The sequence below is a fragment of the Myxocyprinus asiaticus genome, chromosome 19 (assembly GCF_019703515.2).
Source record: "Myxocyprinus asiaticus isolate MX2 ecotype Aquarium Trade chromosome 19, UBuf_Myxa_2, whole genome shotgun sequence".
Lineage (NCBI taxonomy): Eukaryota > Metazoa > Chordata > Actinopteri > Cypriniformes > Catostomidae > Myxocyprinus > Myxocyprinus asiaticus.
Window position 1 is genome coordinate 44,013,934 of NC_059362.1, and position 24,510 is coordinate 44,038,443.

Genomic DNA, 24,510 nt, shown 5'->3' on the forward strand with positions numbered 1-24,510 from the left:
GACTTTCTATAGCTTGGTACTATTTAAAATTTCACAACTTAGTCCCGCTGTCCACATATGTGGACATCAATATTTAGGAAAACTATTTCCTCTAGATTTTATTTTTTTGCATGTTTCGTAGATGCTACTAGTTACAAATCAAAAAGGGAAATGGAAAATGCACACAGCACACGCTCAGGAGGTTAAAGAACACGCATGGGCTCTTGTGGCTTATTGCTTTATTCTGCATCTTATTTGTGGCACTCACATATACATAGAGACATTCACAGCATAATCTTGTGTAAACATAGAAATTAACTTTTAGAAGTGTTTTATGGGAGACCTTGCAATACCTTTCATGTATTCTTTCTGGAAGTAAAGGACAAACATGGAGTTGTCTTACCTGGGATTTGATGGGGGATTGGCTCGGGGAGGCTGATTAAACCCAGGCTGTCTGAAATCTGTGAAAATGACAAATGGATGATTTTTTTTAATATAAAAAAATAAAAAGGGCCAGGTAGGCACCAGGCCACAGCAGAAAGCATTTGGCTTTGCATGTAAAATGTTCATACAAGTACACACTTACATTTACATTACATACTTTTACGTATTAAACTTCAGAGCCGAAAAGTAGTGACGAGCATAAATGATAAATTGTGCACCCTGTTGATGAGTGGTTTGCTATTTTCAGAGACTTGGGGTGGTATGCAACCACCTAGAACACTTTAGCAACCATATAGCAACACCCAGGCGACCAGACACACACTAACACACACACACAACACCCTAGCACTGTGGCAGCGGGTTTCGCATTGGCACACCACTCATTTTCTTCAGAAAACCAAATCTAGTTTCATTATAACATGAATTTGCTTCAATGGGGAACCTTGAAACTAAAACTACAATAACTTTCTGAAGAGGCTGGATAAACAAGATATTTCAAATGCTACACAGACCAAGCTTGACTGATGTTTCTTAAGAGAGTCTATCCATCCATCTTCCCATGAACATGTCCATTAACTGAGACCAATTTCTTATTTTAAAAACTGGGAAAACCGAGTGGGCCAAAGGTCTCCAAAATAAATACATAAAAAAGACTTCATTAACCCCATGTGTCGGCTTCTCATTTCAGGGGAAACAGTTGCATAGATGAAATCCGTTCGGTAATATGAACAGGATTTACATGGGGGGTTTGGGTGGTATATCAGAAGTGCCACATTTGCATTTCTTCCCGTGCTCAATGAAATAAGCATTCATCAGCTGCCGCTGTGTCGAGCTCAAGTGCTCTAGTTCCAGAGCTGCAGGTCCTTCACAAAGACAGACTTTGTGTAAAAAAGTAGCAAGCGGCTTCTTTCCGATCCTCCGTTGCCAAGGTGATCACCAGCTGCAGGGGTTCGAGCTGTTTGTTTTATAGGGGCAGGAGCAGAGATGAGTGTGTGTGTGTGTGTGAGAGAGAGAGTGACAAAGACAAGAACTTCAGCCAAAGAAAATGCTGTCATTTACAAATGTGGGCTTGAAGGTGGAATAAAGACGGAAAGAAATAAAAATGATTACATGTTTGGAAGCCAACAGGATTGAGACTTTCAAAAGGAAAACCGTAAAGTTGTATAAATGGTCGTGCAGCGGTGGAACTTTTCTAGGCGGATAATGCAGGTTTATCGGTTTTACATAGTCACGACATGAGTTGAAAGATTGCATTTAACTTTACATAGACAAAGGTACATATCACATTAGTCTCATGTTAAGTTTAATAAGTCTTGTCGGTATATTTTAAGCTGTTGAGTTGTCTAAATAGTTATTTAAAGATGGGACTACTTTTCTAGACAGATGCTCCTGTAGCTATAAAGGTTTATCGACTTTACATGGTCATGACATGAGTTGATTGTATTTAACTACAAAGACGACATTTTATCATATTAGTCTCATGTTAACATATTTAACACGTGTTTAATAAGTCTTGTGTAGGGGTGGGTAAAAATATTGATTTCCTGATGCATCGAGATCTTCATTTGAACGATCTCGATATCAATTCTTAAATCCCAAGATCGATCTTTTACTCTATGCGCAACCCTCCATTACAATGAGAGGAAATCACTCGCATTTGCAACCAAATTTCACGCAACGCACCTAAAAATGTATATATCTGGCAACTGGCTGGCAAATGTTTAGATTTCACTCAGCAATGAAAGAATTGTAAAGTATAGAGGTGAAGTATTCAGTAGCGAGATACTTTCACTGCATTTTGAGAGTAAAAGTTGTTCCGTGTGTCCAAAGACGTGATCCACGCGACTGATTTCTCATTGAATGTCTCTTTTAATACCCTTTCTGTTCGTTACAGTCAGTTGTTGATCAAAAAACAATAAATAAATATTTAATTGCAATCAGACCTAGCACAGATGAGATAAAGTCATTGGAGTCTCTCGATTACATGCGCTAATTTACAGAAATGCCGTGTTTCCTTAAAGAGACAGTACCGGTTTTTAGCATGTGTTCAACAAATCCATGTAAATACCTGTAAATAGTACAAATTATGCAATTAAACTCTAAACATGTAAAAAAATATATATGCAATACAATACCATATTTATTGATTAAATACATTGATTCAATTTTGAAAAGCTAAAATGTGACCTCACCAAAATGATGAAAAACTAATTAAATATAATTAGTAAATTTATATTTTCATATTGTACCTAGTTAGGTCTACCGTATAATTAACAGCATTAGCTGGGAGACAATTGATTTAATATGCAAGCAAAAGGGTAATTATAACTAAAACATACCCATATATCGAATCAAAATCTAATCAAAAGCTTGTGAATTGGAATCTAATTGAAAAATCTGTATCAATTCCCAGCCCTAGACTTGTGGGTATATTGAAACTATATTTTGTGTATTTTAAAATGTTTCCTGGTACAATGCCTTGCCCCATTGACTTCCCTTATGCAAGAGCATTAATGTAAATAATTGTTATTACAAACTGAGGGATGAGCTGAAACTATTTTCTGTGGTAATGTCATCATTATGCCACAAATGCTGTCAGATATTCCAGACTCTTTAATTCTACACCCAATAAACACCTTTGAAATCCAGTTTGCAAACGAATGACCAGAAAGAGAAAGACCGATCGGACCACCCACTTACACCTCCATTATCATCGTCTAATTCATCCCAGCTCATCTCACAACCAGCCAAACGAAAAGGCGAAATTACAGCCAATTCATCCTCCCCTCAATAAACACTGAGCACAGTCCACAAACTGAATGTTGCAACGTTAAAGCCAGTTGACACAAAGCTCAAATAGGATTACGCATTTAAAAACACAACAGTAAATAGCGTTGTCATCAACTTTACAGAGGGATTACATTGTCCTAGAGCACAAGACGTACACCCTGATCTCTGTAATGGGCACATAATGAACCTCTCAATGCAGCTTATTAATATCCATGGAGCGCAGGACGGTAGGACTGTAATACACTAGTTGGTCCTTTAACACCAGCTGTTTTGATTAGGTTTAACAAAAGCCTTCAGTGTGTCTTGGGAACTGTGTATTGAGCCGACACTGCAGGAGGGAGAGAGTGTGAGACAGTGAGCTGGAGAAAGTTAACGAGGATTTACTGCACACAGACACACTCTTCAAGAGAAAAGCAGCAACAGAGAATCCTGTCGTAGCCCTGGAAGATGCTTCTGGGAGTAGCGTTATGTTTTTGATGCAGGTTTGTTTAATATGAAGTTCTAGACTGTTAAAACTATTCAAAGAATGGTTCATCCAAAAATGACAGCTTTGTTCTGATTCAGTCGTCCTCGTGTTGCGCTAAACCCATAAGACCACTTCTGTGAAACACAAAACTAGATGGTTTGAAGAATTGTGACACTGCTTTTTTCCATACAGTAAAGCTGAATGGAGATTAGGCTCCAAAATGAACAAATATTTTTTGAAACATGCTTTTGAAACTAAGGTTTTTGGTTCTTTTTCAGAACTGGCCCCATTTTAAAAAAATTAAATACCAACATATCTCACAACACAATATTTATTTTTATCCCCTTTTCTCCCAATTTGGAATGCCCAATTCCCACTACTTAGTAGGTCCTTGTGGTGGCGCGGTTACTCACCTCAATCCGGGTGGTGGAGGAGGACAAGTCTCAGTTGCCTCCGCTTCCAAGACAGTCAATCCGCACATCTTATCACGTGACTCGTTGTGCATGACACTCCGGAGACTCGCAGCATGTGGAGGCTCATGCTACTCTCCGCGATCCACGCACAACTTACCGCATGCCCAATTGAGAGCGAGAACCACTAACCGCGACCACGAGGAGGTTACCCCATGTGACTCTACCCTCCCTAGCAACCGGGCCAATTTGGTTGCCTAGGAGACCTGGCTGGAGTCACTCGGCACACCCTGGATTCGAACTCGCAACTCCAGGGGTGGTAGTCAGCGTCAATACTTGCTGAGCTACCCAGGCACCTACAACACAATATTTCTAAGTTCTTGTTCCTCAAAAGTATTAAAAGAATCTCTAATTGAACCAGGAACCAGAATCTTTAAGAGGAATTGGAATCACTAAATTTCTTACAATTCCCATCCCTATCTGTAATCATATGATAGCTTTAAAGGAACAGACCTAAAGACATTTATTCACCTTTATTAATCTGCCACAACATCTGGCGCCATATTTAAAGTGCACCTATTATGATTTTTAAACAAGCCTAATTTTGTTTGAAAGGTCTCATACAATAGATTTACATGCATCCAAGGTCAAAAAACACTTTAATTTGCTCATAATTTAAATTGCAGTATTACCTTTTTTTCCCAGTGTCAAAAACAACTTGTTCAATGATCCGTTCTAATGGATTCATTCTAAATACTTTTCAGAGAGCCTACTCTGCTCTGATTGGTTAGATGTCCCAGTCTGTTGTGATTGGTCTAACACTTACAGTGCGTGTCGGAAAGGAAACGGCCACTACCATATCCGAGTTTCAGCTCCGTCTGAAAAAATTTCTGTTTTACCGTACCAATTTGAGCAGAGTCCGATAGTGATACATCGGAAAATCAACCCGAACCACCATCGCAAGCACGACGAGAACAGGATGTTTCTCAGTGGTAAGTTTGTATGTAGTTTGACAATAATGTGAGTTAACCGGTTAGCAGAGGCTAACAGGCTAACAGCCTGCACTGGCTGTACATGTAAACAGACCAGAGGCGGGGTTTTTTTTGTTACCAAATTACGTAGGTTAGTACAGGAAGTCCATATTTCGTGCACTTTGATTTTTGAAACTTTGCTGACTTTTTTACATTCACAAACAGCTGTATAACACACTACATGAAAGGTAATATTTGAAAAACCATAATATGTGCTCTTTGATATATGAAACCGTGAATTATCTTTTAGAGCTGCAGAGGTAAGGGGGAATTTTCAGTGAGTAACAACAAAACTTTAGGCGAAGACTACTTTGAATACAGCACGTAAGTCGTAAGGACATCCTTTTGTAGTACTTTGTCATTTTTGGAGGTTGACAGCATCTGCCCCGATACATTTTCATTCTTTGGAAAGGTGGAAATCTTCTTTTGTGTTCAAGAAAGGGTAACCCTAATTGAATAAAGAATTTTTGGTTGTACTAACCCTTTAAACAAATCTCTATGAAAAAAAGAAACTCTAAAAAAGAGAAACCTGGTTCACAACCTATCAATTACTCCATCACAGATACTTGCAGTATTAAACTACCATATAATTTTAGGCTCTTTACAGAAACCCATAGGTAAAAAAAAAAAAAAAAAAAAAAGCAAATATCTCTTGAACGAGTTATCAAAGATGGTAAATTGCTGTCTCAATTCTTGTATATTTTCTTTGATTGCATTATTCAAGGAAACATAACTGACATATGGGACAGTTAGTGGGTTACGTGGGTATGTTTAATTGGAGAGTTTCATATTACAGCCGAAGCGCACAGTGAAGAGCCACAGTGATCAGCAAGAACCCCCAAACCTCCATTTGCATCAAGTGGCAGCAGGGCGGCTTCCATTCGCCCACAGATGAGATGATGAATAATCTCATCTGTAGGCGAATGGAGGCCGCCAGTGCAAATTGGCACATCAAAGTGACAGAGGAGGAGAGTAGCATGGGGAGACCGGAGCCGTTCAGAGGGGAACATGGTCTGTGTACAGATGGTCACTGTACACGCTGTCATTCTATGTCAGCCTCTTTGTCACCAAACCATGAGGTAAAACAAGATAACGGTTCATATTTGGTTCAGTCTTTTTGGTTGAATGTTCAACACAAAAATGAATGTGAATAATAGTAATGGACTCTCTGCTGAGGCCATTAGTCTGCAACATTTCTTCAATTTTTAAACAAATTGTTTAATAGCAGAATTTGTGAAGAACTACACTACCCATGATCCTGAGGGAGAAAATCCACCAATCAGAGAATCACGGCAAACAAAGTGTGCCAAAACAGCTTTTCAGCGACCGCTCACTCCCATTAGCGTTTTAGGGTTTGTTGACATTACATCGTCATGACAACGAAGTTGTAAAATTAGATATAACTTTACACAGAAATGGTTAGTAAGTGATTTTATCACACTAATATCATGTTAACATATTGTTTATGTCTTGTGGCTATACTTTTGAAATGGTATTTTAACGTTTACAGATTGGCCCCATTGACTTCCATTGTAAGTGCTTCACTGTAACAGATTTTTGCTTATTTAAAGAAAAGGAGGGACGAACAAAAATTAATTTGTGTTAATCAATATTGTGCCACAAATGCTGTGCGATTGAGCTTAACCTGTATTGAACCCAGAATATTCCTTGAACTTCAAATCAATAGTTTTATATTTTTCCATAGTTTTTAATTCGATTACATCATTTACAATGCTTCGAGTGATTACAGTTCATTGCTTCAAATCAAAGTTTTGTAATGTTGTGATTCACCTTAGAGCTGGTTGGTTTGGTTCAAGGATTAGAATTTGTTTATTAAAGATTTGATTAAATCCCAATGGAAAAAATGAATGGGGAAAATACTTCAGGAACCAAGACAGCTGAAAGAGTGGGCGGGTAACGTTGAGCTCTACGGATCCGTCAGGCCGATTAATCAGGCAATATTTGGCCATTCTGAGATTATTAGATCAGCAGCCAATGAGTAAATGAGTAAAATAAAATGATAATTTCTTAAACTTCTATTTGAATGTATATTAAGTACATTTTTATAATGTAATCTTTTATGTAGAGAGCAGTTCAGCCGATTGCATTTGCATTATAAGTCACAACAGGGTCAAATTGCATCAGCACCTTTTAACATTTTTTAGGCACTGATTTTGAAGGAAAATCTGCATAATGGATTTAAACATGGTAAACAGTGTTAAACAGAGCTGAGAGTCATTATTAAAGTGCCAAAATATTTAATAAGTGAACATGCAAGGGGAAGAGAACATGTAGAACTTTAAGTGATTCTGCAGAAATTTCCAGACACAGATTCTGTGTGGGCCACTCCGTCCTCTAGATATTGACATCTGTTATTGAAAAACCCATAACGGTCGACCTCTAGTGAAAAGAACGCATTTGAATCTAAAGGGAAACCCAGCTGAAATCGTGATCCAAATGAGCAAGATCTTAAACTTTGCGATTCGTTACCCAATCTCACTTAAATTAATTTTTTGAATGAATCCACTCATTTCCCATTTAAAACAGGACGTGATCTAACTCACTCTGGTATGAAGAGTAACTGCCTCTTTGAGGTGGACGGTAGTTTCCTTGGTGATAGTTTCTAGGGGGCGGGGCATTGCTGTACTGACCACCCCATTGCTGACTCTCGACAGGATGTCCAGGGCCAAACAGACCCACCCCTTGATTTCTGCCTGCATGGTGACTGAAAAGAGAGAGAGAGAGAGAAACACACACGTTTAACCCTTAAATGCATGAGAATTTCACAAGCTACACATAAGATACACATGTATTTTCTCAGGCACTGAGTCTAAATAGACATACAACTTAATTTCAGTAGTACACCCAAATGACAATAATTATATCATACTGTTCATGTGTTACACTTGCTATAGTTTACTTCCATGTTGTTTCTTCTTCAAATAGCAATGTCAAATGTAAATCAAGTCAATCACTGACACATCAGCGCCACCTTGAGTAAGAAATAACGTGTACACACATATGGTATATAGTCATAAATCACCATTGTCGCACAGAAAATCAACGTGATATAGTATTTATTTATATGAATACAGTACTAATTCCTCTTGTAATAAAGAAATAGATATCCTGTGATGGTAAACACAGATTTATACATGTATGAAATAACCATAATTTTATATTTTTATGGAATTACAAAAGACGACGAAAAAAAGACTATTCCATACCTAAGGTCTCTAATGACCCTATACACTTTTGGTACTTAAACCATTGCAAATTTTTTGTTTGCGTTTTTTTTTTTTTTTTTTTTTTTGGGTGTATAAAAGATAGGTTGAGGAATACTAAAGAGGTGTGGGCACAACTCCAAAAAAAATGGAGGCGGCACAGGGGGCGGAATAAGGTCCTGGGTCACTAAAGATACGAGGTATGCGTTTAAGGGTTAAACAACAGTTTGAGAGTTTAACTTGATTTGTTCTAAAATAATGAAATATCCAAGATGCTAAATAACAAAAGATAAGCAAAATAAAAATTATTGAAATGTATTTGAAATTATAAAGGAGGACAAACGTTTGATTCTCAGATCACAATGCAAGTGTGTAATCAGAATTAACAAAAACCCAACCGCTGGCTATTTTAAGTCCAACAACACCTGTCCGCTTCCAGTCAAACGCAGTAACAGCTTTCATTAAGAAATTAAGTCTATGCTGGGCATTAATCTGCATACATCTCCTTCCCTAAACACCATGCATAATTCATCTTTAATCGTGGGCTGAATTCACCAGATGTTTAATTAGCTGGTTTTATAAGAACTATTGCACTAATTTTACAATTTCGTTTTGGACAATAGCTCTTTAAAAAAAATAAATTGAAAAAAAAAAAAAAAAAACTTCAACAAAATAGCCCCATTTTTGGGATTTCAGCAGATCTTTCAGTTATTTCTACACTTACTTGAGCGTTCTGAAAGCTGATTGGTCCAAATGGGCTTGTCGGCGGTTTGGGTTGAACCCCAGCTGAGGTTTCCAGTGGCCGCGGTTACTCTGTTCCCAGTCTCCCGGCTTTAGAACCTTGTTAGGGATCCTGGAAAGTGGAATTTTATAAGTGATTTTATCTGTTTAAATAAACAATTGGCATTCAAAGTCATTGCAAAAATTTTTGGGTAATTAATTCATCACAATTAGACAAAATCATGTCTCATCTATGGCATAATACATGTCAATTAAATGGACCTTATGCCTGCGGAATAAAACATCAGTTGCCGCATTGTAAATCCCCAGTAGATCATTCTCTTTTTCACATTGAGGTGAAGCATCATGTCTGTGATATAAGGTACAAGAACTTACTTTGCCCCCGGTAAGACAACAGCCTTGAACACATGACCGTCTTTATACTGCGGATCCTTGAATTTGATCCTGCCAACCACAAACCATCAGTATTAAAAGTCTGGACTCCAGAGATTAGTACAAAAATGTATAGAGTGATGTCTGACTATTTATAATGCGAGTACTGGCGGTTTACTCAAAACAGGGTCTTTCATGGCAGAGCTATTCAAATTAATTGCATCAGTCCAGAGTTTAGAGCAGCTTTATCCAAAGTTTTTGTTGAACATTTCAGGGTTTCATGATGTGCATGACCTCTAGAGGAACCAGTAAATATAAGCAGGAAAAAGGCCAATGATTCAAGGACTGACACAATGTACAATCATGCTTTTTTTAAGTGGTCTAGTTTGTCTCTGTAACAAGACTTTGAGACTTGAGGACACAAATGTGAGTCCTTGAGCAGATATTCATGCTTAATTAAAATATAAGACTGATACACAAACAAACTTATGAAAAACATGTCACATGTTTAAGATTTCCACTTCCGAAAGAGTGATGGACATTTAAAATCCCCATTCCAAAAACAGCCTGGGATAATTTTGTTAAATGTAGTTAAAGCGTGACATATTACAGGTTGGTTGATTGTTTTTGAGTTTATTGCCATATCAGCTTCAAAGGCTATTTCAAGGCAAAAACAAGTTATTATAGGTTGATGTGTAAATGTTAACTCTTACCCAATGGCGGCACTGCTGGCGATGTCTCTGAGCATTGGGATAGGAGACTCGACTGACCTAAGGAAAAATGAATGACATATACAATATAAAGCTTTAGCCTCTTCAGACAAATCACATAAATGACAAAATACAACAAAAATATTGAGTAACCAAAAGAGATAAATGCTGTGTCCTTACTTATCTGGTAGAATAGGGTCATCGTCTAGATTTAATATACCTTGGATTCCATGGCAAAATTCTGCAGGGATCTCAGTACCCTAGAAAAGATTGGATAGTTAGAAATAATGGGTAAGTCCTTGCCAACCCAGAGCATAAATCAAATATGGTGACACGCAATAACATCAAACCTCATTGGTTCTTGTGTCATTACGTTTGGTCACGAGATGCACAAGAACCATTGAGGTTTGATGTTATAGACGTGTCACCATATTTGAATTGTGCTCTCTTTACAGGAATTGATCAATGATTTGATTTGAGTGCATAAAAACTCTGTTCAAACAACGTACAAAGTATGCGTTCAGAAAACTTGGAATATGATGCACAAGTTACATGGACGACTTTCATGTAGTCTGTGCGGTATATTCAATATTCACAATATAAAATCACGATAATTTTGCTGATGATATAAAACTAATATAGTGCTTTTCAGAAATTTGCCTTTTATTTGGCCATTAAGTTTCAAATGGAGCACAGCAGCAGACTAATTTCACGATCCTTCAGGTCTGCACAAACTGGCGAAATGGTCATGTGTGATTAAACTGTAAAAGGCTGCAATTAACGACAGATAAACATGACTGCGTGCACTTTAAAATAAACCGGTAATGCGCTGTTCTGTGCACGCGTGCTAGGCAGGTTCAAGCAGTCGCACAATTCCAAACATTATGAACAGCTACAAGTTATTATACAAATCTGCAAAGTATTTGCAGTATAACTTGCACAGTATAACATAAGAAGAGATTACAGCGTTTCACCAGATGCAGAACATTGTAAACTACAAACCAGGGTTTATTATATTTTTGGATATTTAATTAAATTTGTATTTCTATTTTATATTCAATTTGTCATTTCATTTTTAGTTTAAACTTTGTTAGTTTAGTTTAGTTTTTATTTTGGCTTTAGTATTTTATGGCTGCTAAAGTGTTTTAAAATCTCTAACGTCATTAAGCTTCTCAGAGCAGTCTTGAGTTCCTGCTATCTAGTGGCATTTTTATGTTTAAGTTAGATTGTAAATGTTTCAAATTTTAGAACATAGGGTGAAGATGGGTAAAGTGGGACAGTTAAGCTTCATCTCCATTGTATCCATATGTATTTCCTTAAATGGTTAAAAATCATTACTAAAACTAATCTTTGGGAAGTAAACAATTAACACTGACGTTTTAAATTGATGATTTTATATCGGGATGTGGCAGAGCACATTTCATGAACACCTGTGGGAAAAGCAATACTAAAGAAATTGACAGAAATCTGAGTCAAAAAGGTGATAAAAATAAAAGTTGACAATGTTTGTAAATGTTATATATGATGATTTATGATGTGAAAGTCTAGAAGAAAACATAAAAATTAATTAAATTTAACAAGTAGATATTTTCTACAGAATCATTTTTCCTTTGTCCCACTTCAACAATACTGCCTGAAAAATAATCTGGGATTTGGTCAAAAGAGGGTCTTTCAAAGGTTCTTCCCAGTATTTAATATTTCTTCATTTTTGCTTTTGACTAAGGTAGGAGACATCCCAAGCTTTCTATAAAAGTATAATGTCAGGTTATGTGGTATTTGGATCCTATTTAGAAGTGCCAAGAAAATTTTAATTTCCAGAAGTGACCCACTTTGCCCAAATTCACCCTACTTTGTATAAAAAATTAAAACATTTAATTATTCTTTCGTTTGAGTTTTTTCCAATCAATTCAGTTCTAATTTTTATTTCAGTCAAGGAAAATAACACTGCTACAAATTGCAAATTCAATGTCAAAATAAAAGCTACAGGTGAAGTAAATAGGACAGAAATGTATTACTTTTATATAAAACAAATCTAATTCTCAAAATAGAATTTTTAATTCAGTATCATATTATAATAATAAACTTGACTGGGTACCCCACAGCAGTCATTTTAAATTAACTAGTACTATACTTATATTTTGGAACCCAGTCGAATATTGCAGGAATTTTGCACATCTTATTAAAAAAAAAAAGTTCTAGTAAAAATATAAATAATGCATTTTATTAAGCTACTATTTATTGTATATAAAATATAAAAGTGCATATCAATCAATTATTAGATCTTATTTTTCCTTGTTCATTTAGTGAAAAACATGCCTTAATAAAATTTTAAATTCTTTATATAATAGATTTAAAAGTTAAGCTCAATCAACAGCATTTGTGGCATAATATTGATTAACACTGTATAAATTCGACTCGCCCCAATTCAAAGGTTACAGTGAGGCACTTACAATGGAAGCTTATAAAAGCACACAATTCTTCTGTTAAAACTCATGTATTATTTGAGCTGTAAAGTTGTTTAAATCATAATTTTGGGTGCTTTTTCATCTTTAAAAACTGCTCTTGTATGGAAATTAGCAAACAGATTATACTCTAAAATGTGTTCTACAAAAGAAAGTTATAATTTAATAATTTATCACACATTATACATTTGCACATATACAGTGAAATTCTTTTCACATATCCCAGCTAAGCTGGGGTCAGAGTGCAGTATTATATTATAATAATAAACTTGCAGTCATTTTAAATTAACTAGTACTATTGGGCCTTGCTCAGGGGCCCAACAGTGGCATCTTGGCAGTGTTGGGGCTTGAACCCCCGACCTTCTGATCAGTAACCCAGAGCCTTAACCGCTGAGCCACCACTGCCCCTATTTTCGCATATCCCAGCCAAGCTGGGGTCAGAGCGCAGTGTCAGCCATGATACGGCGCCCCTGGAGCAGATGGGGTCAAGGGCCTTGCTCAAGGGCCCAACGGTGGCATCGTGGCGGTGTTGGGGCTTGAACCCCTGACCATCTAGTCAGTAACCCAGAGCCTTAACCGCCAAGCCACCACTGCCCCTAAATTTTTGGGTGAACTATTCCTTTAAGTTTTTGGTCTTATTACCAAACTTCAACACACTCAAGGGCAAAAAACAACCCTTGTGCTCCCGAGTCATTACATTGTGACAGTTATAAACAGCTGATGCTAGTACTTATGGTGGTAGTTGATGATGATGATGCAAATATACCACTAAACATACCAAATGCTCAAATCAAGTGTGCAAACATTGTAGAAATTTCAGGGCTTAGTCTAAGCCTTTATGAAAACACATATTTCTCACATTGTGCTTCTGACCTATGACATGGGCAATGGAAGTGTCTTATGAAAAAGAGGAAAAGAAATGAATGATTCATACCTCATCAGCTTCTGCACGGTAGAGCTCCTGAATGAAGTCACACAGAGGGTGGGACCTCCCCACAAACATGACATCACTTCCCAAACTGTTCCGTCTCACTGAAAACAACCAACAGATGGTACTGTCAGATCACAACACAACTGATAATCACATTATACCTGAAATACAACTATTTTTAAGGGCAGAACAATATAGAAAGTCACTATTTCTGCAACATGATTGGTCATTCTGACTAATATTTTAATCATGTAGTAATACTGTTTATTGGAATTAAAAGTATTTGCCCTCTCTCACCTTCCTCTGGGGTTAAATCAGGGTAGACATCAGCTAACGCCGCTCGTAACCTCCGCTCGTCAACAAACGGTAACAAAGCAACACCTATGAAGACAAGGGCCAATCGCAAAGATTAAAATGTAATGCATCACTCAGTATTGCTGTTTAGACTGTGAAGCTCCAAAGATGATTGGTTACCCTGCCAGGCGTATTTCTTTCCATTCAAATCAATGGCAAAGTCATCAGGGTAGAAATCAATGATAGATGATTCCTGTTAAAGACAGATGAAACATGTTAGAGATCAAACAACATACAGATCTCTGCGGTTAATTTGAAGACGAGAAATCAAAATGGACCCAATTTACTTTCATAAAACCTGTGGTCTTACGATTCACAATTGTATTAGTTTAGGAGTGTCAGTTAAAATAAATCAATCAGTCAAATAGACATTTTAAACTGGTTTAGTCTTGTTTAAAATGTAGATAAAGTTAATAAAAAAAACATTAGTTTTTAAAAACAAATTACATTTTTAAAAAGCATTTGTTGTGCTTGCACCAAGTATTTTATATGTATTTTATTGTTAAATGTAACTACATTTATAAAATGTTAAGTTGAAAAATTATATATATTCAGAAACCTTCATTTTTTTTCCTTCACATTTTATGTTGCAGCCTTATGCTAAAATGCTTTAAATGATGTTTAAAACTGAAAAAACTGAAATATCACATTGAAATAAGTATTCAGACCCTTAACTCAGTACTTAATTGAAGCACCTTTGGTAGTGATTACAGCCTCATGTCTTTTTGGGTATGATATGACAAGCTTTGCACACCTGGATTTGGGGGTTTTCTGCCATTCTTCTCTGCAGATCCTCTCAAGCTCTGTCAGGTTGGATGGAGACCGTCAGTGGACAGCCATTTTCAGGTCTCTCCAGAGATGTTTGATTGGGTTCAAGTCCGGGCTCTGGCTGGGCCACTCAAGGACATTCACAGAGTTGTCGCTAAGCCACTCTTGCGTTGTCTTGGCTGTGTGCTTAGGGTCATTGTCGTTTGGAAGTGGAACCTTCGGTCCAGTCTGAGGTCCTGAGCGCTCTGGAGCAGGTTTTCTTTAAGGATATCTCTGTATTTTGCTGCGTTCAGCTTTCCTTCAACCCTGACCAGTCCCCCAGTCCCCGCCACTGAAAAACACCCCCACAGCATGATGCTACCACCACCATGCTTCACCGTTGGGATGGTATTGCGCAGGTGATGAGTGGTGTCTGGTTTCCTCCAGACATGACGCTTGGAATTGAGGCCAAACAGTTCAATCTTCATTTCATCAGACCAGAGAATCTTGTTTCTCACAGTCTGAGAGTCCTGTAGGTGTTTTTTTTATGTGTCTTGCACTGAGGAGTGGCTTCCGTCTGGCCACTCTGCCATAAACCCCAGATCGGTGGAGTGTTGCAGTGATGGTTGTCCTTCTGCAAGTTTCTCCCATCTCCACACATGATCTCTGGAGCTCAACCAGAGTGACCATCGGGTTCTTGGTCACCTCTCTTACAAAGGCCCTTCTCCCCAGATTGCTCAGTTTGGCTGAGCGGCCAGCTCTAGGAAGAGTCCTGGTTGTTCCAAACTTCTTCCATTTAAAAATTATGGCGGCCACTGTGCTCTTGGGAACCTTCAATGCAGCCGATTTTTTTTTTTGTAGCCTTCCCCAGAACTGTGCCTCGACACAGTCCTGTCTCTGAGCTCTGCAGGCAGTTCCTTTGACCTCATGGCTTGGTTTTTGCTCTGATATGCATTTTCAGCTGAGACCTTATAGACAGGTTTGTGCCTTTCCAAATCATGTCCAATCAATTGTATTTGCCACAGGTGGACTCCAATCAAAGTGTAGAAACCTCTCAAAGATGATCCAGAGAAATAAGATGCACTTGAGCAAAATTTCAAGTGTCAACACAAAGGGTCTGAATACTTGTGATATTTCACCTTCCAACAGGACAATGACCCTAAACACACAGCCAAGACAACGCAAGAGTGGCTTAGGGACAACTCTGTGTATGTCCTTGAGTGGCCCAGCCAGAGCCCGGACTTGAACCCAATCGAACATCTCTGGAGAGACCTGAAAATGGCTGTCCACTGACGGTCTCCATCCAACCTGACAGAGCTTGAGAGGATCTGCAGAGAAGAATGGCAGAAAATCCCCAAATCCAGGTGTGCAAAGCTTGTCAAATCATACCCAAAAAGACCTGAGGCTGTAATCACTACCAAAGGTGGTTAAACTAAGTACTGAGTTAAGGGTCTGAATATTTGTCAATGTGATTTCAGTTTTTTTCTTTTTAATAAATTTGTAAAGTTATCAAAAATCTGGCTTTTGCTTTGTCATTTAGTATGGAGTGTAGATTAATGTGAAAAAAAAAATAATAATAATTTAAAGCATTTTAGCATAAGGCTGCAACATAAAATGTGAAAAAATTGAAGGGGTCTGAATACTTTCTGAATGCACTGTATGTTCTGGTACCAAAATTTGGGCTTCGGTATGACACCAGGCCTGGTACCTTGGTATCAATATTAAATCGATACTTGGACACAAAGTAGCCTCAGATTACTGATGAAATCACACAGAAAAGGACTTGATTAAAAGAACTACATACAGTCTAGCAGTTGCAAATTCTGCAGTTTTTCTATAACATTTTCTGGATTCCATGTTTTATGTTTTAATTAAATGTTATCATCAAAACAATGTTTAATCAAATTAATATATAAAGCTTTAAACAATATATAAAATTATAATTTTTTTTAAAAAAAAAAATGGCAAATTTGTTTTTGTCAAATAAAATCCTGCACAACAGAGCTTCACAGCATAAATGAAAGCATTAATGAAAAAATCTTGTTACCACTGGTACAAGGTTGCTACGGCTAAATCACAGTGAGCTGATATACAGTACACTAGTTTTTGTGAAATTGCTTCCATGTAACAATAATTGTAATATGAATAATGATAATAATAAAACAATTTATTAGTATAAATGAAAACATTAATGAACTACATTGCTCAAATGCATCACATTATGTAAGATAAATGCATTGCAAATGCAGTTTCATGTTGTCTTCAAGAGGTTAATTTACTGTCACTCACTGGGTCACTCATCAGGGCTCTCCATGTTGCTGGCAGGAAGTTTCCACTGGCAGCAGGAAATACACCCATCAGCTGCTCCAGTGGTTTGAACTATGGAGAAAGAATAATAACAATCATGACATCACTGCAAAATAGCTACACAGATTCAGCATTCAATGTACAAAACAACAGGCACATTATTATATTAGCATTAAGGCAAAACAATCAATCACGGATAACAGTGGGTCACTGCAGTCAATGTGTTTCAAGTTACCGGTTTGGTCTCTTTCTCGAACTCGCTGAACATGCCCTTGAGGTCTTTGAAGTCGGAGGCAAACGGCGCGTAATGAAAGGGGAAATACCACTTCCAGGATGCGCAGCCCTGTGAGAAAAATAAAATAGACATTGGTGTAATTTTGTGTTAAAAATAGGTGGGGAGTTGGGATGATTTTTATTTGATCAAATCAAATAATCCATTACGTTTAGATAAATAGTCATCCTTGCGGACTAATTCAAGTGCTCAAATAAATTTCACATTAATTTGACTTCCCTACATTTGCTACTTTGTCATTAACTGCTATTTTTCAGCTTTTTGATGATCTTCCATATAGATCTCCATTTACACATTTGCTCTACAATGGCTTGAAGGAAATAAACATAACTTTGACCAAACTGCCATTATTGCAAGAAGAATCAAATTTTAATGCAACAAGTGGGTCAATGACGTGACGCTCATTTTTAGTCCAGATCTATATCACTTAACAACATTTTTTAAATTGCAATTACACACACAAAATTATAAAATACTACTACACATCTACGATGATAAACATGTTTTCAATTTCTGTGTTCAAAGTCAATTTGATACATTTCCCCAGTGTAAGTGGTGTAACCGTCAGGAGACCAAAAATCACATTAAAAGCTGAAATTCTTCAAAAACTGTTTTTCTTTTAATTTTAATATCTGAAAAACTTTTGTCTACCAAATCAAATTTAGGTGTAACCAACATGCAATAATCATTCTGTCTTGTGACATAAAACAGAGGACCCCTTTAGACCCTCATGACAGTAAATTTGTTTTTTTAAATCAGATATTTACATTTTTATGAAAAGGCACATTTTGTTCCAGTCAAACTGAGTAACCCCAAGAAAATGTCTTGATATTAGTGAAACAAATGCTTGATGTCTAAATATGTTTTACTTTGAAAACTTTTTTGAAATAAACCATTAAGTTGTGCGCACTGTTATTTGAGGTGTAAGGATTTTAATACCTTTTACTTGGTTACATCACTTGACATTTAAGTCATTAATTGTTTGTAGAAAATGCACTAAATGTTTTATATATATATATATATATATATATATAAACCCCAAATATGGACAATGATTACACCTGAAACGTGTATTAATTTTTTTTTTTTTTTTTTAAGATTTCTAATTTCTCCACATTGGACAACCTTGTTTGTCAATAACCCAAGTATTACAGTAAAACAAATGTAGGTAAAAATAATTAAGGATGTTTTCACACTGAATTTGCACTAAATGACCAAGAATGATTCATTTTCATTTAACTGCACCAATTTAGCAATACAGACATTAGTAATAACTAGTAACAAATTAATCAAATATTTTGGCATGCAGGGACTTCTATGAACATTAGAATTATGACATGAGCGAACCTTTAATTCGGTTTTGAATGGATTCACTGAATCAAATGGTTTTAACAAATTCACAATAATGAATCAAAGCAATTAAAATGAAACTTTTGCTCCCGTAGTTTAAATCAGACGCTAATAAACACTTGTTTTATCATACTTCTATTGGTAAATCACAAGTCGAGGAATTGCGAAATTAGTCCAATGGCATGTTTAAGAAACATGATGCATTAACCAAATGAAGTGCATTAAAATAATTTTAATATTCATTATGTCACTTCATTTCCAGCAAAATCGATATAATTATCGCAAAACAGTCAGCACGGATTATTTTTGAATATAAGAGACAAATGACATTTGATAGCTACAGTGGAGGGAGGGATTTTCAGCAATTAACGACTTTTAACATTTTTCCTCAAACAATCACACAGTACGGCTTTAAAAGACTTTGAATATAGCGCACAAGTCAAACAGACTCATTGTGGAGCACGACGGCATCTTTACCCATTCACTTTCATTGTATGGCAAAGATCTGCAGGAACATTTTGCCTAATGTCATTTTTCGTTTGGAACAATACGATGGCGAGTAAAACACAATTTTCCTTTTTGGTTGAACAAACCCTTCAACATTAACTGTCCTTTGTCACCAACAAATGATTTTTACTCTTAAAATCCAAACTGCTCAACTTTGAGATGTCTGTTTTCTGAGTGAGATTCCTGCTTTAGAGAGTGAAGCAATCCATATTAACTTTTCCATATTTAAATAGACACTATCAAGTGGCAAAAAGCAGAAAGGGGTACAAAACCTACATAATAAATTATACTTGTGACTCCTAAAAAATAAAAAGACACCTTAATGTGGGTAAATAAAAGCCATGTGGTGATCTGCCTCTTGCACTCACTCTGCAATAAAGCAATTTGGCAGGGTCTCTGTGTGTGTGTGTGTGTAAATCCGTAAATATGCAGTAGAAAGCAGCAAACACGTCTCATAGACCAGCATGACTCCATAATGAATCCATTCAGAATTCTCATGAGATGGCTCTTGTCTGCTGAGCACATGCAGTTGAACACAGGCTGTGCATTTATATAGAGCTTCAATTACTGCAGACAAATCCCTGAACACAGAACTCTAATCAGAATGAGATCTACTCAAGAGAACTGAGCTCTAATGACTGAATCTAAAGCTAAAGATCAAGACTCCGCATTAAAACTCAACTAGATAACACTAACCAGCTCAAAGACCATAGCAAACAGCACAAAGCTGTTTGATCCGAGAAGTAGTCCGATCTTAAAACGGAAGGTGGAAAAAATATGTATTTTTGGATTCGTAATTCAAAAGGAGTATAGAATATAAAAAGGTAGGAAATGGGTGCGATTTTGACAAACGAGAACAAAATAGTGCAATACTATTTTACGGAAACTAAACTGCAAAAACTTATTAAAACAAACAAACCAAAAAACACAAGTACCGTAACATGTGAACGCCCACTTTACATAGTGTATTTTGATACCCATTTCACATGCTAAGATGTCAGCCAATCATAACAGAGGTAATTTACAAAAAGTCTTAGTTACAGTAGCAAAAACAGTCAGTTTAAATTAAAATTAGTGAAAAGAAATAAATCATCCAACGTCTACAAAACCTACCGGCTGCAGTGTTTGTAGGACTAGATAAAAAATATACAGAGGCAAGAAAAAGTATGTGAACCCTTTGCAATTAGCTGGTTTTCTGCATTAATTGGTTATAAAATCTGATCTCATCTTCAAAGTCACAAGTATAGACAAACACAATGTGCTTAAGCTAACAACACACAATTAGAATACACATTGATGAGGATAAAGTGAAATCTCTTGGATTTAATAACTGGTCAATCCTCCTTTGGCAGCAATAACCTCAACCAAATGTTTCCGGTAGCTGCGGATTAGACCTGCACGACGTTCAGAAGGAATTTTGGACCATTCTTCCTTACAGAACTGCTTCAGCTCAGCCATATTCTTAGACTCCTCCCCAGTCTAAAAAGAGCATTTATAGGTTGCAACCCTGCTAAAACATCTCGTTTTGAAATCTGTCCGTTCGTGACGTCACAAAACATTGCTCATATGTATTTACACATCCCACAACATGCGTCATCGCACCTTTAGCCCCGCCCACTGGAGAGCAGTTCAAGTCAAGAGAGCAGGCGTTGTGTGGCTATTCCTAACATAACACCACAGGGGACCCATCTGGACTATTTTGAATATGAACATGAAATACACCAACTCTGACCGCTGTCATGCATCTTGATGCTTTTAAAAGATACAGTGTCAAGTTACAACTCTGAAAGGGAGAAGCAATTCTCTCATTCAGCTGCTGCCTCTTGTTGTTTTGAGCACAAACGCATCATGGACGCATTCTTTCGCACATCTGCGCTATTTAATTGTTGGGGTATGTAAACATGAACTAAGATGGACGTCTTTGACCGTTTTGATACGTTTCAGCGATGTGCACCTCAGTGCAGGATGATACTGTATGTGTGTGTGCGTCTAGTTTCACCGCTCTGGACTGCGTGTGCGTTTTTTTTAGGTTAATTTCGGTATGGATTGCTTGTGAACTGGACATAATACAATTTAAGCTTTGCAAAAGGAACTGTTATTGAAGGATGAGGCAGTTAAAAACACTTGAACTATCAAAAACACAAGTAAATTGTTTCATTCATGAATATTTCAAAAGCCATGACTGTTTGATAGTTCATGGTGCCGAGTGTTAACAGTTGTGCTTGAGATGAACGGTTTAATATATTCGGATGCAATGTGTTGGATGTGTGATGTGTGAACACTGCAATTTTGTTTTATAATGTGAGGTTTCTCTTCCGACCGAGTTTGCTGAATTTGAGGGGCTGCATGATGTTAGCCAAATCATAACAGTGGACGTTTACACTGAATGTTTATGGAGGCGCTTAGGCCAAAACCGAGCATTTCAGACAGAGGGCCAAAAACAGGGTGGAAAATGATCATATATTACTAAATTGTGACTGTTTTGGTCCAAAAAAAACTTCTATAACATTATCATTGGCCCTCAGGGAAGATAATTATGAAAAACTGCACTTCGTGACCCCTTTAAGCAGTTCCAATGATTCTATGAAGTCTTTAGCTGTCACTCTAGGGTTCTTTTTTACCACATTGAGCAATCTACAGTGTGCCGTTTGAGTCATCTTGGCTGGATGGCCACTTCTAGGGAGAGTATCCACAGTACTAAATCATCTCCATTTATAGACAATTTGTCTAACTGTGGACAGATGAATATATAAGCACTTTGAGAAAACTCTTTCCAGCTTCATGCAAAGCAACAATTCTTGATCGCAGGTCTTGAGATCTCTTTTTTTGAGGCATGGTCCACCTCAGCAGATGCTTCTTGTGAACAGCAAATTCAAACTGTTGAGTGCTTTTTATAAGTCAAAGTAGCTCTGATCCACACCTCCAATCTCATTTCATCAATTGGATGCCAGGTTTGCCAACTCTTGTGTCTAGCTTTTGTTGATGTCAGTAGCCTAGTGGTTCACATAATAACCATATATTCAATACGTTCAATGTCAATACAATAATTTGTGTGAAATTAGTCAAGACAGTTTGTTAATTATTGCAACTTAGGTGAAGAGAAAACCAGATTTGAAGACAAATGTATACATAAATGCATGAAATTCCAAAGGGTTCCCATACTTTTTCTTGCCACTGTAGATTTTCCGATGCATCTCTATCTTCAGGTGAACAATCAATATCAATTCTTAAATCTCAAGATTGAACTTTTACTGTATGTAACTCTCTACAATGCCAGTAAAACACTCGAATATGAGACCAAATTTAATGCTATACAACTAAAAATGTGTGTGATTAGCCAATGGCAAGTAACCATTAAGATTTTACTCACCAGTGATTGAGTAGTATATTGGCGAAGAAGTTCCCATCACTGCTTGTTGAGAGTAAAAAGTTTAAATCGAATTGGGGAAATCGAATTGGGAAATCTGTATCACTAGCCAGCCCATTTCAGATATGGATCAGCTCTTCAGATGTTAAGTAAGTGCAATCAGTATTGTGAAAGCCATTAACCTAAGAACAGGTGTGTACCTGTGACCTACCTGATAGTAGTATCTGAGCACCCAGCACAGTCCCTCAACGTAAGACTGCACCACTTTCTTACGAAACTCATCGTCTGTCGCGTCAACATCAAATTTGGTCTTGTAGTAACGCTGTTTCCATCCCTCCTCCCATAACCTGCAAACCACACATTCTTCAGAGTTTAGAGATGATGACAAGACTTTCTGACTGGTGGACAAGTCATGATCGAATTCCTTAAAGGGATAGTTGACCCAATATATAGATGTTTTTACATTCTTGCTTTCATCCATGGAACATAAAATGAAATGGACTGCCACGGCATTATATAAATTATTTCTTTCCCCATGTCGGGCTTTTATTATGGTATGATACATCTCTGATAACCCCGCCCCTAAACTGCATGTAATGACAAAAACATCTGTGACTGATCGCGTTACATGTCACAGACATGTTAGACATTGGGCGGTTCTTGGCCAATTTATTCTGCTATTCGGTCCAGACTTTTGCCGTTTTAATCAAAAGTCTAGTTTTAATGTGACCTTCACATAACAAAAAGGAAAAAGTGGTAATCTGTTTTAATAAAAAGCAAACCCTGGGACATGAAATTGCCCTAAGTAGCAGAAACACCCATGTACGGGTTTGGAACAACATGTGTCAGTAAATGACAACAGAATTTTAATTGCTGGTTGAACTTTTCCTTCAAAGAGGAAATGGTCTCTCGTGTCAAACCGAGCGAGTTCACTTCTATGCATATGCACGCCTGTGAGAATTGCCCACTGTGACAGACTCTGTTAAGAGGCAAAGGGAAAGTCTCTTTCCACCTCAGCGCTGGTCAGGATGTTTTGACATGCTCCGGAAATTCAGCTCACATAATCATGGATGAGCTGCATCTGTCTGGTGTAACCTCAACAGCGTCCCACCGGGCACATGGAAAACCTCGATGAATACCAATTGAACCCATTTTATTTAGACAGCGTTGAAAAGCTGATCACTGAAACATATGCCATTTTAAAGGGATAGTTCACCGAAATATGAAAATTGTCATTATTTACTTAACCTCATGTCTCACTAAACCTGTAAGAATATCCTGTTCTTTTGCATACATTTAAACTGAAAAGAATACAAAGTCTGTCAAGCTCCAAAATGGCCCAAAAAAGCACCACAAAAGTCTTCAGAAGCCATACGATAGCTTTGTGAGAAATTAACGGAAATTTAAGTCATTATTCACTTATAATCTTCCCCTCAGTCAAATCTCTGAAATGGACTACTTAAGTGGTATGGGCTACAAAAATGAAGAGTCAATGTCATATGACTGCATTGATGCCGAATATTATTGGTGCTTGTGTCTCTCTTGACCTAAGTCTTAATGTCGTCATATTTGATTAATGAGTCAATTACATTTCAGTCTGCTCCTCACACAAAGCTACTGCATGATTTTCAAAGACTTGGAATACAGCGCACAAATCACATGGACTACTTGTGCGTGTTTATGTTGTTGTCCTTTTCGGAGTTTGACAGCCGTGGTCACAATAAATCATTCTATGATAGTTCTTCAACATTTCTCCTGCGTTTCATAAACGAAAGTCATTCAGGTTTGTAATTACATGAGGTTGAATAAATTACAGAATTTTCATTTTTGGGTAAATTATTTCTTTAATTACTGGCAGCAGGGAGATGTGTAATGAGACTCCTTTCTCTGTCGTGAAGGTTCGGGGTTTGTGTTCTTGTTACCTGACGTTATCTTCAGGTTCTGGTTCACTGTCACTGTCTTCAGCTTTCCGTTTCACACCACGACTATCCATTGCATCACTGGGTCCAGCAGGAGTCTGTGTACA

The 24,510-nt window shown here is 37.1% G+C and overlaps 1 protein-coding gene across 1 annotated transcript in view; it reads right to left on the reverse strand.

Moving 5' to 3' along the window:
- The window catches only part of xrn2 (5'-3' exoribonuclease 2), a 40,460-nt gene that overhangs the window by 6,162 nt on the left and 9,788 nt on the right, over window positions 1-24,510 (reverse strand). Inside the window, exons 17-29 of the mRNA XM_051644287.1 lie at window positions 24,407-24,501; window positions 22,696-22,831; window positions 17,204-17,311; window positions 16,951-17,040; window positions 14,035-14,107; window positions 13,858-13,941; window positions 13,564-13,661; window positions 10,348-10,427; window positions 10,171-10,227; window positions 9,461-9,529; window positions 9,069-9,197; window positions 7,685-7,845; window positions 383-440 (exon numbers count right to left, since the gene is read on the reverse strand). Coding sequence (XP_051500247.1) covers window positions 383-440; window positions 7,685-7,845; window positions 9,069-9,197; window positions 9,461-9,529; window positions 10,171-10,227; window positions 10,348-10,427; window positions 13,564-13,661; window positions 13,858-13,941; window positions 14,035-14,107; window positions 16,951-17,040; window positions 17,204-17,311; window positions 22,696-22,831; window positions 24,407-24,501 — 1,238 coding nt within the window. The remainder of the gene's footprint in view (window positions 1-382; window positions 441-7,684; window positions 7,846-9,068; window positions 9,198-9,460; window positions 9,530-10,170; window positions 10,228-10,347; window positions 10,428-13,563; window positions 13,662-13,857; window positions 13,942-14,034; window positions 14,108-16,950; window positions 17,041-17,203; window positions 17,312-22,695; window positions 22,832-24,406; window positions 24,502-24,510) is intronic.